The following is a 15,599-nucleotide window of genomic DNA, read 5'->3' as shown; positions in this document are numbered from 1 at the left end:
CTTTAATGGAACAATAACTAATGCCTTAGATCCTTTAATGTCTTTTTAAAATTTACCTTTAGAGCATATCCTATGCAAACGACCATGAATAGTTAGTTCCTCATACATTCAAGCCACTAATTTTTAAAGTATTCCATAAATATAGAAAATATCCAAAGGCTTTTCACAGTGAATAAATCTAGAATGAATTTAATTCAAATATTTAGAAAGAGCTTTAACAACTGTCATTCATAAATACTCTGCTGTGAATTTGAGTATAAAAATGTAACTTTGCTCAGTTATTAAGTGGTTGATAGCTGTCCACTCTCTGCAGAAGTGTATCTGAATATCCAGGGGAAAAATACCTGAAAAAGAAAATTTTCTATTAGATCTTTGTGAAAAGATTTGGCACAGTAGGCAAAAAAGATTTAATATAAGATATTTATCTGAAATAATTCTCTGAGTGAAACCTCTAATACACTGACCAGGTATGCTCCAGGAATGCTTTGTGCATGAGGGTAGAGATGATCAAGGAAGAGAACAACAGCTCACAAGACTGCCAGATAAACAGCAAACATTTAAGGGATATCAGTGCAATGACAAAGAAGGTGTATTTTCAAAGCCAGGAACTTGGATCCAGTAACAATATTTTATTACAGAGACTGTTTTCATTATGTCAAGTGACTGATGTTGCTTTCATGATCATAGCTAATGGGTTTTTTTTGTAAGTTAGACAACACAGTCTATCATTACTAATCAACTTCCACATTCTGACTACCCTACAGATTATTCTCAACGTATGTTTTTTTTTAATTTATTTACTTATTTATTTTTGGCTGTGTTGGGTCTTCATTGCTGCATGCGGACTTTCTCTAGTTGCAGCGAGCGGAGGCTACTCTTCATTTCGGTTCACGGGCTTCTCATTGCGGAGGCTTCTCTTGTTGCAGAGCACGGGCTCTAGATGCACGGGCTTCAGTAGTTGTGGCACAAGGGCTCAGTAGTTGTGGCTTGCGGGCTCAGTAGTTGTGGCGCATGGATTTAGTTGCTCTGCAGCATGTGGGATCTTCCTGGACCAGAGCTCGAACCCATGTCCTCTGCATTGGCAGGCGGATTCTCAACCACTGTGCCGCCAGGGAAGCCCTCAACGTATGTTTTAATCAGATCTGGCTACCCATAAAAACAAAAATTTCTGGGAGTATAATTCACATTAAACAGCTATTTAATAAATAGTTTACAAATACTTCATTATACTAACCTAGGAAATAAATCCTTTTAGTTGGTTTTGGGCATCTATAGTACTATAAATTTACATTTATAAATTTATCATTTTATAAAATATATAGTATAAAAGTATTATATATATTGATTAATGCATTGTGAGATGCTTCATATACCATGAAAAGAATTTATATGCATATAAAAGTATGTCAAATAAAAATTGGCAGACATTCTGGAATACACTAAAAGGATTAAAAAATCTAGTAAGTGTAATTTAAAATTTTCTAAAACATTCAAAATAATTAAACCTCCTAAGGTGTTTTCTCCAAATAAAACCTAATGTTCAAGACTTGCTTTATCCTTTGTTAATCTTTATCTATCCTCAGATGCTTGACTTAAAAACTCATAATTTATATTACATTAATTTCTTCCACAATTTGTCAAGTTAATGTGGATAAAACTGTGTTTTATCAAGTGTTTTCTCAACAGTGTGCTTATAGGCGGTCATAGATAAACAGATACATACATGCATACATAAAGAGCTACCTTAAAGAATGTATCTCCACCAAAGGCCTCCTACCCTTGAAAAAAATTGTCCCTCAACAGTGAGTCTCTTCAAAGTATTCCTAAACCAAGGAAGTTACAACTGTTTCTCTCTGAGTTAGTCACAAATTTTAAGCAGGCCTCACCTTCCTGGGTCTTATAAATGTGTTAGACACGAGATAGGTAGTACTTTTTTTTTTTTTTCTTTTCTGCGGTACGCAGGCCTCTCACCGCCACGGCCTCCCCCGCTGCGGAGCACAGGCTCCGGACGCGCAGGCCTGGCGGCCATGGCTCACGGGCCCAGCCGCTCCGTGGCACGTGGGATCCTCCCAGACCGGGGCACGAACCCGCGTCCCCTACATCGGCAGGCGGACCCCCAACCACGGCACCACCAGGGAAGCCCTAGGTAGTACTTTTTATAGAAATGGTAGAAAGTGGATTTAGAAAAACCAAAACTTTAAAAATTGTGCTGTTTCAAATGGTAGCCACTAGCTACATGTAGTTCTTGAGCCCTAGAAATACGACTGAGGAACTGAATTTTTATATTTAATTTTAATTAAAAATATTAATAACTGATATTCAATTAGTTATTAGAAAAATTTTAGGTGTGCTTGGAACAACCTGTGAATCTACTTTTTCAACTGTAAACTTTATATAATCTAAATACAGATCATGTATTTCCAATGAAATTTAATATCTGAATTGAGATGCACTAGAAGTGATAAAATACCCACCAGATTTCAAAAACTTAGTATAAAAATGTAAAATAGCTGATTGATAATTTTTATACTGATTACAAATTGAAATTATAAAGCTTAGATATATTGGGCTAACAAAAATATATCATTAATATTTATTTACGCTGTTTCATTTTACTTCTTAAAATGTGGCTACTAGAAAATTTTAAATGACACATGTGGCTCATATTATATTTCTGTTGGACAGTATTGCTTTAAAATAAAGGTCCCCAGTAAATAAATTAGGACCTACCTATAATTCTTGAGGTTTTACCTGGCTAATTGCCAGGCTAATTGCCACTGTATACCTGTCTCCCCAGGGACCTCAGCGATGCCACAATCTCCAGGATTCCCCACGGGGAAGGAAATGTGCTCAGGACTTATACTTCTCACACCTTCAGCAGGGTGTACACTTATCACTACCTAACTTCTCATAAATGCATACAGACCACGTATGTAACTCAGTGTATGGACCCATAAATAAGTACATCAAGTTACCCATTAACTGTCAGAAATCCCATTCCAGCTAGAATCTGTCTGATGCTAAGGAATTCCTTTTGGTTTTTTTTTTTTTTTTGGTCTATTTTTATTTAAGGAAACCTCATACTGTTTTCCATAGTGGCTCCACCAATTTACATCCCCACTAACAATACACGAGGGTTCCCTTTTCTCTACACCCTCTCTAGCATTTATTATCTGTAGACTTTTTTTTTTGATTCTTTGTATATTTATTTGTCTTCAGAATGTACTCCAAAAATGAATTTATATTTAAAATATTGTATTCTTAAGTCACTTAAGATAATTACTTTTACAAACAATAAGAAATTAGTAAAATTGGCTTCTGTTCTAAATTCATAGGAATTCCTGGAATTTTTTTTCTATTTGATTTAATTTATTTTTAATTTTTTAAAAGTTTTTAATTTAATTTTTTTATACAGCAGGTTCTTATTAGTCATCAATTTAATACATCTCAGTGTATACGTGTCAATCCCAATCGCCCAATTCATCACACCACTACCACCACCCACCCGCCACTCTCCCCGCTTGGTGTCCATAGGTTTGTTCTCTACATCTATGTCTCAAATTCTGCCCCACAAACCGGTCTACCTGTACCATTATTCTAGGTTCCACATATATGCATTAATATACAATAGTTGTTTTTCTCTTTCTAACTTAACTTCACTCTGTATGACAGTCTCTAGAACCATCCACATCTCAACAAATGACCCAATTTCATTCCTTTTTATGGCTGAGTAATATTCCATTGTATATATGTACCACTTCTTCTTTATCCATTTGTCTGTCGATAGGCATTTAGGTTGCTTCCATGACCTGCTTATTGTAAATAGTGCTGCAATGAACATTGGGGTGCATGTGTCTTTTTGAATTATGGTTTTCTCTGGGTATATGCCCAGTAGTGGGATTGCTGGATCATATGGTATTTCTATTTTTAGTTTTTTAAGGAACCTCCATACTGTTCTCCATAGTGGCTGTATCAATTTAATTCCCACCAACAGTGCAGGAGGGTTCCCATTTCTCTACACCCTCTCCAGCATTTGCTGTTTGTAGATTTTCTGATGATGCCCATTCTAACTGGTGTGAGGTGATACCTCACTGTAGTTTTGATTTGCATTTCTCTAATAATTAGTGATGTTGAGCAGCTTTTCATGTGCTTCTTGGCCATCTGTATGTCTTCTTTGGAGAAATGTCTATTTAGCTCTTCTGCCCATTTTTGGATTGGGTTGTTTGGTTTTTTACTATTGAGTTGCATGAGCTGTTTATATATTTTGGAGACTAATCCTTTGTCCGTTGATTCGTTTGCAAATATTTTCTCCCATTCTGAGGGTTGTCTTTTCATCTTATTTATGGTTTCCTTTGCTGTGCAAAAGCTTTGAAGTTTCACTAGGTCCCATTTGTTTATTTTTGTTTTTATTTCCATTACTCTAGGATGTGGATCAAAAAAGATCTTGCTGTGATTTATGTCAAAGAGTGTTCTTCCTATGTTTTCCTCTAAGAGTTTTATAGTGTCCGGTCTTACATTTAGGTCTCGAATCCATTTTGACTTTATTTTTGTGTATGGTGTTAGGGAGTGTTCTAATTTCATTCGTTTACACGTAGCTGTCCAGTTTTGCCAGCACCACGTATTGAAGAGACTGTCTTTTCTCCAGTGTATATCCTTGCCTACTTTGTCATAGATTAGTTGACCATAGGTGCGTGGGTTTATCTCTGGGCTTTCTACCTTGTTCCATTGATCTATGTTTCTGTTTTTGTGCCAGTACTATATTGTCTTGATTACTGTAGCTTTATAGTATAGTCTGAAGTCAGGGAGTCTGATTCCTCCAGCTCCGTTTTTTTCCCTCAAGACTGCTTTGGTTATTTGGGGTCTTTTGTGTCTCCATACAAATTTTAAGATTTTTTTCATCTAGTTCCGTAAAAAATGCCACTGGTAATCTGATAGGGATTGCATTGAATCTGTAGATTGCTGTGGGTAGGATAGTCATTTTCATAATATTGATTCTTTCAATCCAAGAACATGGTATATCTCTCCATCTGTTGGTATCATCTTTAATTTCTTTCATCAGTGTCTTATAGTTTTCTGTACACAGGTCTTTTGTCTCCCTAGGTAGGTTTATTCCTAGGTATTTTATTCTTTTTGTTGCAATGGTAAATGGGAGTGTTTCCTTAATTTCTCTTTCAGATTTTTCATCATTAGTGTATAGGAATGCAAGAGATTTCTGTGCATTAATTTTGTATCCTGCAACTTTACCAAATTCATTGATTATCTCTAGTAGTTTTCTGGTGGCCTCTTTAGGATTCTCTATGTATAGTATCATGTCAACTGCAAACAGTGTCAGTTTTACTTCTTCTTTTCCAATTTGTATTCCTTTTATTTCTTTTTCTTCTCTGATTGCTGTGGCTAGGACTTCCAAAACTATGTTGAATAATAGTGGTGAGAGTTGACATCCTTGTCTTGCTCCTGATCTTAAAGGAAATGCTTTCATTTTTTCACCACTGAGAATGATGTTTGTGGTGGGTTTGTCATATATGGCCTTTATTATGTTACGGTAGGTTCCCCCTATGCCCACTTTCTTGAGAGTTTTTATCATAAATGGGTGTTGAATTTTGTCAAAAGCTTTTTCTGCATCTATTGAGATGATCATATGGTTTTTATTCTTCAGTTTGTTAATATGGTGTATCACACTGATTGATTTGCGTATATTGAAGAATCCTTGCATCCCTGGGATAAATCCCACTTGATCATGGTGTATGATCCTTTTAATGTGCTGTTGGATTCTGTTTGCTAGTATTTTGTTGAGGATTTTTGCATCTATATTCATCAGTGATATTGGTCTGTAATTTTCTTTTTTTGTAGTATCTTTCTCTGGTTTTGGTATCAGGATGATGGTGGCCTCATAGAATAAGTTTGGGAGTGTTCCTTCCCCTGCAATTTTTTGGAGGAGTTTGAGAAGGATGGGTGTTAGCTCTTCTCTGAATGTTTGATAGAATTCACCTGTGAAGCCATCTGGTCCTGGACTTTGTTTGTTGGAAGATTTTTAATCACAGTTTCAATTTCATTACTTGTTTGTTGGAAGATTTTTAATCACAGTTTCAATTTCATTACTTGTGATTGGTCTGTTCATACCTTCTATTTCTTCCTGGTTCAGTCTCGGAAGCTTATACCTTTCTAAGAATTTGTCCATTTCTTCCAGGTTGTCCATTTTATTGGCATAGAGTTGCTTGTAGTAGTCTCTTAGGATGTTTTATATTTCCACGGTGTCTGTTGTAACTTCTCCTTTTTCACTTCCAATTTTATTGATTTGAGTCCTCTCCCTCTTTTTCTTGATGAGTCTGGCTAATGGTTTATCAATTTTGTTTATCTTCTCAAAGAACCAGCTTTTAGTTTTATTGATCTTTGCTATTTTTTTCTTTGTTTCTATTTCATTTATTTCTGCTCTGATCTTTATGATTTCTTTCCTTCTGCTAACTTTGGGTTTTGTTTGTTCTTCTTTCTCTAGTTCCTTTAGGTGTAAGGTTAGATTGTTTATCTGAGATTTTTCTTGTTTCTTGAGGTAGGCTTGTATAGCTATAAACTTCCTTCTTAGAACTGCTTTTGCTGCATCCCATGGGTTTGGGATCCTCGTGTTTTCATAGTCATTTGTCTCTAGGTATTTTTTGATTTCCTCTTTGATTTCTTCAGTGATCTCTTGGTTATTTAGTATTTGTTTAGCCTCCATGTGTTTGTGGGTTTTTCCCTGTAATTCATTTCTAATCTCATAGAGTTGTGGTCAGAAAAGATGCTTGATATGATTTCAATTTTCTTAAATTTACTGAGGCTTGATTTGTGACCCAAGATGTGATCTATCATGGAGAATGTTCCGTGCGCACTTGAGAAGAAAGTGTAATCTGCTGTTTTTGGATGGAATGTACTATAAACATCAATTAAATCTATCTGGTCTATTGTGTCATTTAAAGCTTCTGTTTCCGTATTTATTTTCATTTTGGATGATCTGTCCATTGGTGTAAGTGAGGTGTTAAAGTCCCCCACTATTATTGTGTTACTGTTGACTTCCTCTTTTAGAGCTGTTAGCAGTTGCCTTATGTACTGAGGTGCTCCTACGTTGGGTGCATATATATTTATAATTCTTATATCTTCTTCTTGGATTGATCCCTTGATCACTATGTTGTGTCCTTCCTTGTCTCTTGTAACATTCTTTATTTTAAAGTCTATTTTATCTGATATGAGTATTGCTACTCCAGCTTTCTTTTGATTTCCATTTGCATGGAATATCTTTTTCCATCCCTTCACTTTCAGTCTGAATGTGTCCCTAGGTCTGAAGTGGGTCTCTTGTAGGCAGTATATATATGGGTCTTGTTTTTGTATCCATTCAGGCAGTCTGTGTCTTTTGGTTGGAGCATTTAATCCATTCATGTTTAAGGTAATTATCGATATGTATGTTCCTATGACCATTTTCTTAATTGTTTTGGGTTTGTTTTTGTAGGTCCTTTTCTTTCCTTGTGTTTCCCACTTAGCATTTGTTGTTGAGCTGGTTTGGTGGTGCTGAATTCCCTTAGCTTTTGCTTGTCTGTAAAGCTTTTGATTTCTCCATTGAATCTGAATGAGATCCTTGCCAGGTAGAGTAATCTTGGTTGTAGGTTCTTCCCTTTCATCACTTTAAGTATAGCATGCCACTCCCTTCTGGCTTGTAGAGTTTCTGCTAGAAATCAGCTGTTAACCTTATGGGAGTTCCCTTGTAGATTATTTGTCATTTTTCCCTTGCTGCTTTGAATAATTTTTCTTTGTCTTTAATTTTTGCCAATTTGGTTACTATGTGTCTTGGGGTGTTTCTCCTTGGGTGTACCCTGTATGGGACTCTCTGCGCTTCCTGGACTTGGGTGGCTATTTCCTTCCCCATGTTAGGTTAGTTTTCGACTATAGTCTCTTCAAATATTTTCTCTGGTCCTTTCTCTCTCTCTTCTCCTTCTGGGACCCCTACAATGCAAATGTTGTTGGGTTTAATGTTGTCCCAGAGGTTTGTTAGGCTATCTTTGTTTCTTTTCATTCTTTTCTCTTTATTCTGTTCCACAGCAGTGAATTCCACCATTCTGTCTTCCAGGTCACTTATCCGTTCTTCTGCCTCAGTTATTCTGCTATTGATTCCTTCTAGTGTAGTTTTCATTTCAGTTATTGTATTGTTTATCTCTGTTTGTTTGTTCTTTAATTCTTCTAGGTCTTTGTTAAACATTTCTTGCATCTTCTCGATCTTTGCCTCCATTCTTTTTCCGAGGTCCTGGATCATCTTCACTATCATTATTTGAATTCTTTTTTCTGGAAGACTGCCTATTTCCACTTCATTTAGTTGTTTTTCTGGGGTTTTATCTTGTTCCTTCATCTGGTACATAGCCCTCTGCCTTTTCATCTTGTCTATCTTTCTGTGAATGTGATTTTTGTTCCACAGCCTGCAGGATTGTAGTTCTTCTTGCTTCTGCTGTCTGTCCTCTGGTCACTAAGGAATTCAGAAGTAGTTTCTCATCAGGAAAAAGTTTGGAATCCCTACCTTAGCAATTAAAAGCAATTTAAATCTAATCAGAACAATCTTTATTTATGTCTTTTATACTTGCAAAAATGAAACAAATATTTGCTTGCTATGCATTTATCATCAAAACAAATAGTGAAAAAATGATAAGTGGCCATGTGCTGCTACATAAGTTTCTCCAGTATTATTATAATGTTAAATTTGATCTAGCTAATAATGTGACTTAACATGGATAGAAAAAAGAACAAGAATAATATGTCTTGGTGTAGGTGTGTGTGGGTTCATCTTGTTTGGGACCCTCCTGTACCTGAATATCTGTTTCCTTGGTGTTGGGAAAGCTGGACAGCCACATGTAAATCAATAAAGTTAGAACACTCCCTCACATCATACATAAAAATAAACTGGAAATGGCTCAAAGACTTAAATATAAGACATGGCACCATAAAACTCCTAGAACAGAACACAGGTTAAACATTTTCTGACATAAATTGTAGCAATGTTTTCTAAGGTCAGTCTCCCAAGGCAATAGAAATAAAAGCAACAATAATCAAATGGGACCTAATCAAACTTATAAGGTTCTGCAAGCAAAGGAAACCATGCACAAAATGAAAAGTCTATGGACTGGGAGAAAACATTTGCAAACGATGCTACCAGCAAGGGCTTAATTTCCAAAATATGCAAACAGCTCATATAACTCAATAACAAAAAAACAAAAAACCCAATCAAAAAATGGGCAGAACACCTCAATAGACATCTCTCCAAAGATGACACACAGATGTCCAACAGGAACATGAAAAGATGTTCAACATTTCTAATTATTAGAGAAATGCAAATAAAAACTACAATGAGATATCACCTCACACTGGTCAGAATGGCCATCATTAAAAAGTCTACAAATAACAAATGCTGAAGAGAGTGTGGAGAAAAAATCCTCCTACATTGTTGATGGGAATGTAAATTGGTGCAGCCACTGTGGAAAGCAGCATGGAGGTTCCTTAAAAACTAAAAATATGGTTGCCATACGATCCAGCAATAACACTCCTGGGCATATATCCAGACAAAACTATAACCTGAAAAGATACATACACCCCAATGTTCATAGAAGCACAATTTACAATAGCCAAGACATGGAAACAACCTAAATGTCCACTGACAGATGAACAGATAAAGATTTAGTATACACACACACACACACACACACACACACACAATGGAATACTACTCAACCATATAAAAGAATGAAATGATGTCATTTGCAGCAACATGGATGGATCTAGAGATTATCATACTAAGTGAAGTAAGCCATAAAGGGAAAGACAAATACCATATGATATCACTTACATGTGGAATCTAAAATATGATACAGATGAACTTATTTAAAAAACAGAAACAGACTCACAGACATAGAAAACAAACTTATGGTTACCAGAGGGGGCAGGGGATGGGGAAGGGATAAATTCAAAGTTCGAGATTAGCAGATACAAACTACTATATATGAAATAGATAAACAACAAGGTTCTACTGTATAGCACAGGGAACTATATTCAATATCCTGTAATAAACCATAATGGAAAAGAATATGAAAAAGAATATATGAATATATCTGAATATATATATATATGAATCACTTAGCTGTACACCAGAAACTAACACAACATTGTAAATCAACTGTATTTCAACTTCAAAAAAAAAGAAAAAGAAAAAAAGAACAAGAAGAGGGACAGATATAACAGATATTTACTGAATTGAATTCTTCCTATCTGTAAACCCTGTGGCTAATCCTAATAGCCTCTCACTTAATCCTAATAGCAACTCTGTGAAGTAGGTAATTATTCACATTTTACAGATGAGAAAACTGGTTAAGAGGGTTAAGTAATATCTTCAAAGTCACAGTTAGCAAGTCGTTTGGACTGAGATAGGAACTTAGATCTGTTTGATACCTAAGTCCGAGCTTTTAGCCATATTCCTCATGAAAGAACCAAAATGAACCTCCAAAAAAGAACTGGAAATGCCTTTCCTCTGGCTATCACCCTACTTTTTCCTGGCCTTTAAGAATATAGGGGAGGGGCCTCCCTGGTGGCGCAAGTGGTTGAGAGTCCGCCTGCCGATGCAGGGGATACGGGTTCGTGCCCCGGTCTGGGAGGATCCCATATGCCGCGGAGCAGCTGGGCCCGTGGGCCATGGCCGCTGAGCCTGCGCGTCCGGAGCCTGCGTGTCCGGAGCCTGTGCTCCGCAACGGGGGAGGCCACAACAGTGAGAGGCCCGCATACCGCAAAAAAAAAAAAAAAAAAAAAAAAAAAAAGAATATAGGGGAGTTAACTCATCCTAGACCCATGTAGAATTTAGGTTACTGTAATAGCTGTTATCACACCAGAAATGTGCTGAATGGAAGACTGTATGCATGCCTTGCACCCCAGTTTAGGCAGAGATCCAGAAGACAACAGCTGTGGAGTGGCCCAGGATTAGAACTTAGGTCTTCTAACATCTCGTCCTGGGCGCCTTCCCTCTCATCATACCAACCACCTTTATTAAACATTTTTAAAGATTACTAAAATTAGAAGGCAATGTGAAATAAATGTTTAGGCTAAAAACAGCTGAGAGAAAGTATCCACTGATAATCTGTCTTATAAAGAATAATTCTAAAATAGTCACCAAGTCATTTTTGAGAATTATGATAGCAAAAATTAAACAATTTTGAGATTATATTTGTCTGCTTTCATAGAAAGGCAAATTTTCAGAGATTTTTATAAAACTCCTCTAAATTCTATAGAGCCCAATGCTTTAAAAAATATATGTCAGAAACTTGAAAAAGTTAGCCAGCTAACCAAAATTCTTCATGATGATTAGCCAGTTTTCAAAATGAAATCCCAGATCCCAGAATATGAAAAGTGGAAATTTTACAATGGTATTTTGACAAAGAACCAGGTCAAATTCTAACATGACAGAGTTTTTTATTTCCCCTGGTGCCCTGTAAAATAATCCTAGAAATTAGTGGAAAGAAGACTTCTATTCAAGAAAGCACCTTACCATTGGTTAATTCTAATAGGTCACTCCATTTGGGGGACCAGTTAGTTCGCTTTTTCCATTTTTCTATAATTCTGTTTATGTTAGAAAATTGCATAGAAAGTTATTTTAAACTTATATAAGATAGCATTCTTCCTGAAGGGACATACATTCCATGCACAAAAATTAACTTTATTTTCTTCATAAAAGGTTTTCACATTTCCTTCATTTAGTGGGTTCACACATATTTATGTTATACAACCTTTTTGATATGTTATTTTATTTACATATTATACATAGTGTATATACATGTTATGATATACTACTTCTTTGATGTATTTTATATATATTAATATTGTCAAAGCTAATTTATTGGAACTCTTTTGGTCAAGAAGTTCTCATAAACCTCCCCAAAGTGAATGAACTTGTACACCTCTGGAAAGAACTTACTGGCAGAGTATATGTGAATATAAAACAAATTTCAATATTAAAATTATTTTCGTGCTTTTAAAATCAATGTTACCATATGTATTAAAAACCACTGATATTAAATAGGAAGAATACTCCCAGAGTAATGGAAACAAAAACAAAAATAAACAAATGGGACCTAATTAAACTCAAAAGCTTTTGCACATCAAAGGAAACCATAAACAAAATGAAAAGACAACCCACAGATTGGGAGAAAATATTTGCAAATGATGTGACCGACAAAGGATTAGTCTCCAAAACTTAAAAACAGCTCATGCGGCTTAATATCATCAAAACAAACAACCCCAGTCAAAAAATGGGCGGAAGGGGCTTCCCTGGTGGCGCAGTGGTTGGGAGTCCACCTGCTGATGCAGGGGACGTGGGTTCGTGCCCCAGTCCAGGAGGATCCCACGTGCTGCGGAGCGGCTGGGCCCGTGGGCCATGGCCACTGAGCCTGCGCATCCAGAGCCTGTGCTCCGCAGCAGGAGAGGCCACAGCAGTGAGAGGCCAGTATACTGAAAAAAAAAAAAAAAAAGGGCAGAAGACCTAAATAGACATTTCTCCAGAGATGACATACAGATGGCCAAGAAGCACATGAAAAGATGTTCAACATCACTAATTATTAGAGAAATGCAAATCAAAACTACAATGAGACATCACCTCACGCCAGTCAAAATGGCTATCATCAAACAATCCACAAACAATAAATGCTGTAGAGGGTGTGGAGAAAAGGGAACCCTCCCACACCATTGGTGGGAATGTAAATTGGTACAGCCACTATGGAGAGCAGTCTGGAAATCCCTTAAAAAACTAAAAATAGAGCTACCATATGATCCTGCAATCCCACTCCTTACCATATATCCAGAGAAAAACATGGTCCAAAAGGATATATGCACCCCAGTGTTCACTGCAGCACTGTTTACAACAGCCAAGACATGGAAGCAACCTAAATGTCCATCAACAGAGGAATGGATAAAGAAGATGTGGTACATATATACAATGGAATATTACTCAGCCATTAAAAAGAATGAAATAATGCCATTTGCAGCAACATGGACCAACCTAGAGATTGTCATAGTGAAGTGAAGTTAAGTCAGACAGAGAAAGAGAAATATCGTATGATATCACTTATATGCAGAATCTAAGAAGAAATGACACAAATAAACTTATTTACAAAACAGAAACAGACTCACAGACTTAGAGAACGAACTTATGGTTACCAGGAGGGAAGGGTGAGGGGAAGGGATAGTTAGGGAGTTTGTGACTGACATGTACACACTGCTGTATTTAAAATGGATAACCATCAAGGACCTACTGTATAGCACAGGGAACTGTGCTTAATATTATGTAACAACCTAAATGGGAAAAGAATTTGAAGAAGAATAGATACATGTATATGTATAACTGAATCACTTTGCTGTACACCTGAAACTATCACAACACTGTTAATAAACTATATGCCAATAAAAAATAAAAAGTTTAAAAAATAAATAAATAAATTGAAGAAAAATAAATAAATAGGAAGAATAGTTTACATAACATATAAATTATAACAAATTTTAAAAATTGGAATTTGTAATCTCTAATATTAAGAGAAAATAAGAAATGAGTGTAGTATTAGAAAAAATATAGATAAATATAGCCTTTAATTCTGCATGTTTTGTGGACATTTTTCAAGACTCAGTTGCTTAATAATTCTATTTGTACTTGGTAACTTTGTTTTTATTTATTTGGGGTTTAGTGGTATAGTTCTCTTTTAGGCTTACAGGGACTGAGGCTTAGGTTTAATGCTCTGAAACCAACCTCATTAAAAAAATTAATCTTGAGAAAATCTTCCTGCTACATTACTATGAAGCATCTGCATTTCATAAAAACATTATTTATTTAATTATTTCAAATATAGATAGTAACTTTCTTTTTGCCATTCAACATCTCCTTTTTATTTGTAATACTCTCACCGATATGAATGGAGCTTAAGGCAGAGAAATAATATGCAGGGAACTATGAAAATCAGACTCTTTCTAAATCAGGTTCATATTAAAGATTGTTAATTTACTTTGAACTCTGTATTTGGGTACTCTTTAGTAAAGCATGTATTAAATTAGTACAGAAATATCTCAAATGGCATCCCAGTTTGATGTGGAAATGTATGTGTCAATCAGAACATCATTTAATTTGAGGGATAAAAGAGATCAAGAGAGAAGTAGAAGTATACACTGGTCTTATGTGCTATTTCAAAGTCCACATTTTGACACAGTAGATATAAAATCTAGGTTTGAGAACAGAAAAACTACATTATAACTTTGACCTTCTCAAAGTCCATTTTTCCCACCTTACTATTTCTTCTGGGTAACAGTTGTTAACACTGTTGATGTATTCTTGAAGGAGAGATCCAGGTTCTGCTTTTATCTCTTGAATCTTTTTAAGTCCACCACTTGTTACAAAAAGTCGTCGAGCTTTGCTATCATGTGGCAGCACCTTGAAAAGTGAAGCACATAAAAATGTCAGCTTTTCTTTTCCAAGTTGGATTTTTACTACTGAAAAGCAATAATATATCTCAGGAAATATATAAGAGAATTTATGTCCAATATACCTGTAACATAATGAGCCTAAATTTGCTGATCATTGGAAGTCAAATGCAGCCTTTTTAGAAATTTGTTAACTTTTTATTTATGTCGTGGAGATGGAATAAAGGCAATGAACAGGAGCAAAGATAATGGAGAGCCACTCATATACATACAAGGTAAAGCAGTATCCGTTCTTCTCTTATACAAACTGAAGGTCTCTCCAATCTCCTTAACAAGGCACAGAGGGCCTTCTGTGACTCAGGTCCTAAATACCTCTCCAGCATCCTTCCCTACCGATCTCTATGCTAAATTTTATTTCAATAATCTCAAAGGGTGGGTCCAAACCATTTCTTGCCTTTGCCTATGCTGTTTCCTCTTCCTAGAATACCCTTCCACCCTCCACACACCTCCCCCATTACTGGCTCACTCTTGCTTATCTTTTTTTTTTTTTTGGCCACGCCACGTGGCATGCAGGATCTTAGTTACCCAACCAGGGGTCAAACCAGTGCCCCCTGCAGTGGAAACTGGACCATCAGGAAATTCCCACTCTTGCTTATGTTTTAAGACTCAGCTCAGATGTCACCTCCTTTAAGAAACTTTCTCTGGGATACCCCTATTCTCTTTTCCCAGGATGAGTTGGGTACTTTTCTTCTCTCATGGAATTCTGTTAAACCCCTATCAGTGCACTTGCCACATAATATTTTAATTATTAGTTTATATGTCTATCACTCATAAATGTCATTGAAGGTAGAAACTATTCATTCATTCATTTCTCTAGTGCCTGGTGCCTAATAGATGCTCAATAAATGTTTAGGAAATGAAAGAACATACTAAGGAGTAGGCAGAGAAAGGAAATGGAGGAGGTGTTAGACACAGAAGAAACACCAGGGAAGTAAAGAACCAACAAATGAGAGAGAAGACTTTAAGAAGCGACCAAGGAGAACTAAATAAAGTCACTGGGTTTGACAATGGATGTTAGTGTGTTGAAAGGAAAGAGCCAGTGGAGATGAAGAGGTTAATCATGCAAGACAACACGACCACCAGACAAG

The 15,599-nt window shown here is 36.1% G+C and overlaps 1 protein-coding gene across 2 annotated transcripts in view; it reads right to left on the bottom strand.

Annotated features, from left to right (window-relative positions):
- Positions 1–274: 274 nt before the first annotated feature.
- SPAG6 (sperm associated antigen 6) overlaps positions 275–15,599 on the bottom strand; it is a 75,589-nt gene continuing 60,264 nt past the window's right edge. The window contains exons 10-11 of one of the 2 annotated variants that reach the window (XM_060095448.1): positions 14,316–14,461; positions 275–344 (exon numbers count right to left, since the gene is read on the bottom strand). In XM_060095448.1, coding sequence (XP_059951431.1) covers positions 275–344; positions 14,316–14,461 — 216 coding nt within the window. The remainder of the gene's footprint in view (positions 345–14,315; positions 14,462–15,599) is intronic. The other variant, XM_060095449.1, reaches the window with a different exon arrangement.

Source organism: Mesoplodon densirostris, chromosome 4 (genome assembly GCF_025265405.1).
Source record: "Mesoplodon densirostris isolate mMesDen1 chromosome 4, mMesDen1 primary haplotype, whole genome shotgun sequence".
Lineage (NCBI taxonomy): Eukaryota > Metazoa > Chordata > Mammalia > Artiodactyla > Ziphiidae > Mesoplodon > Mesoplodon densirostris.
Note: the sequence above shows the minus strand (reverse complement) of the source record. Positions and strands in the feature narration are given on the sequence as shown.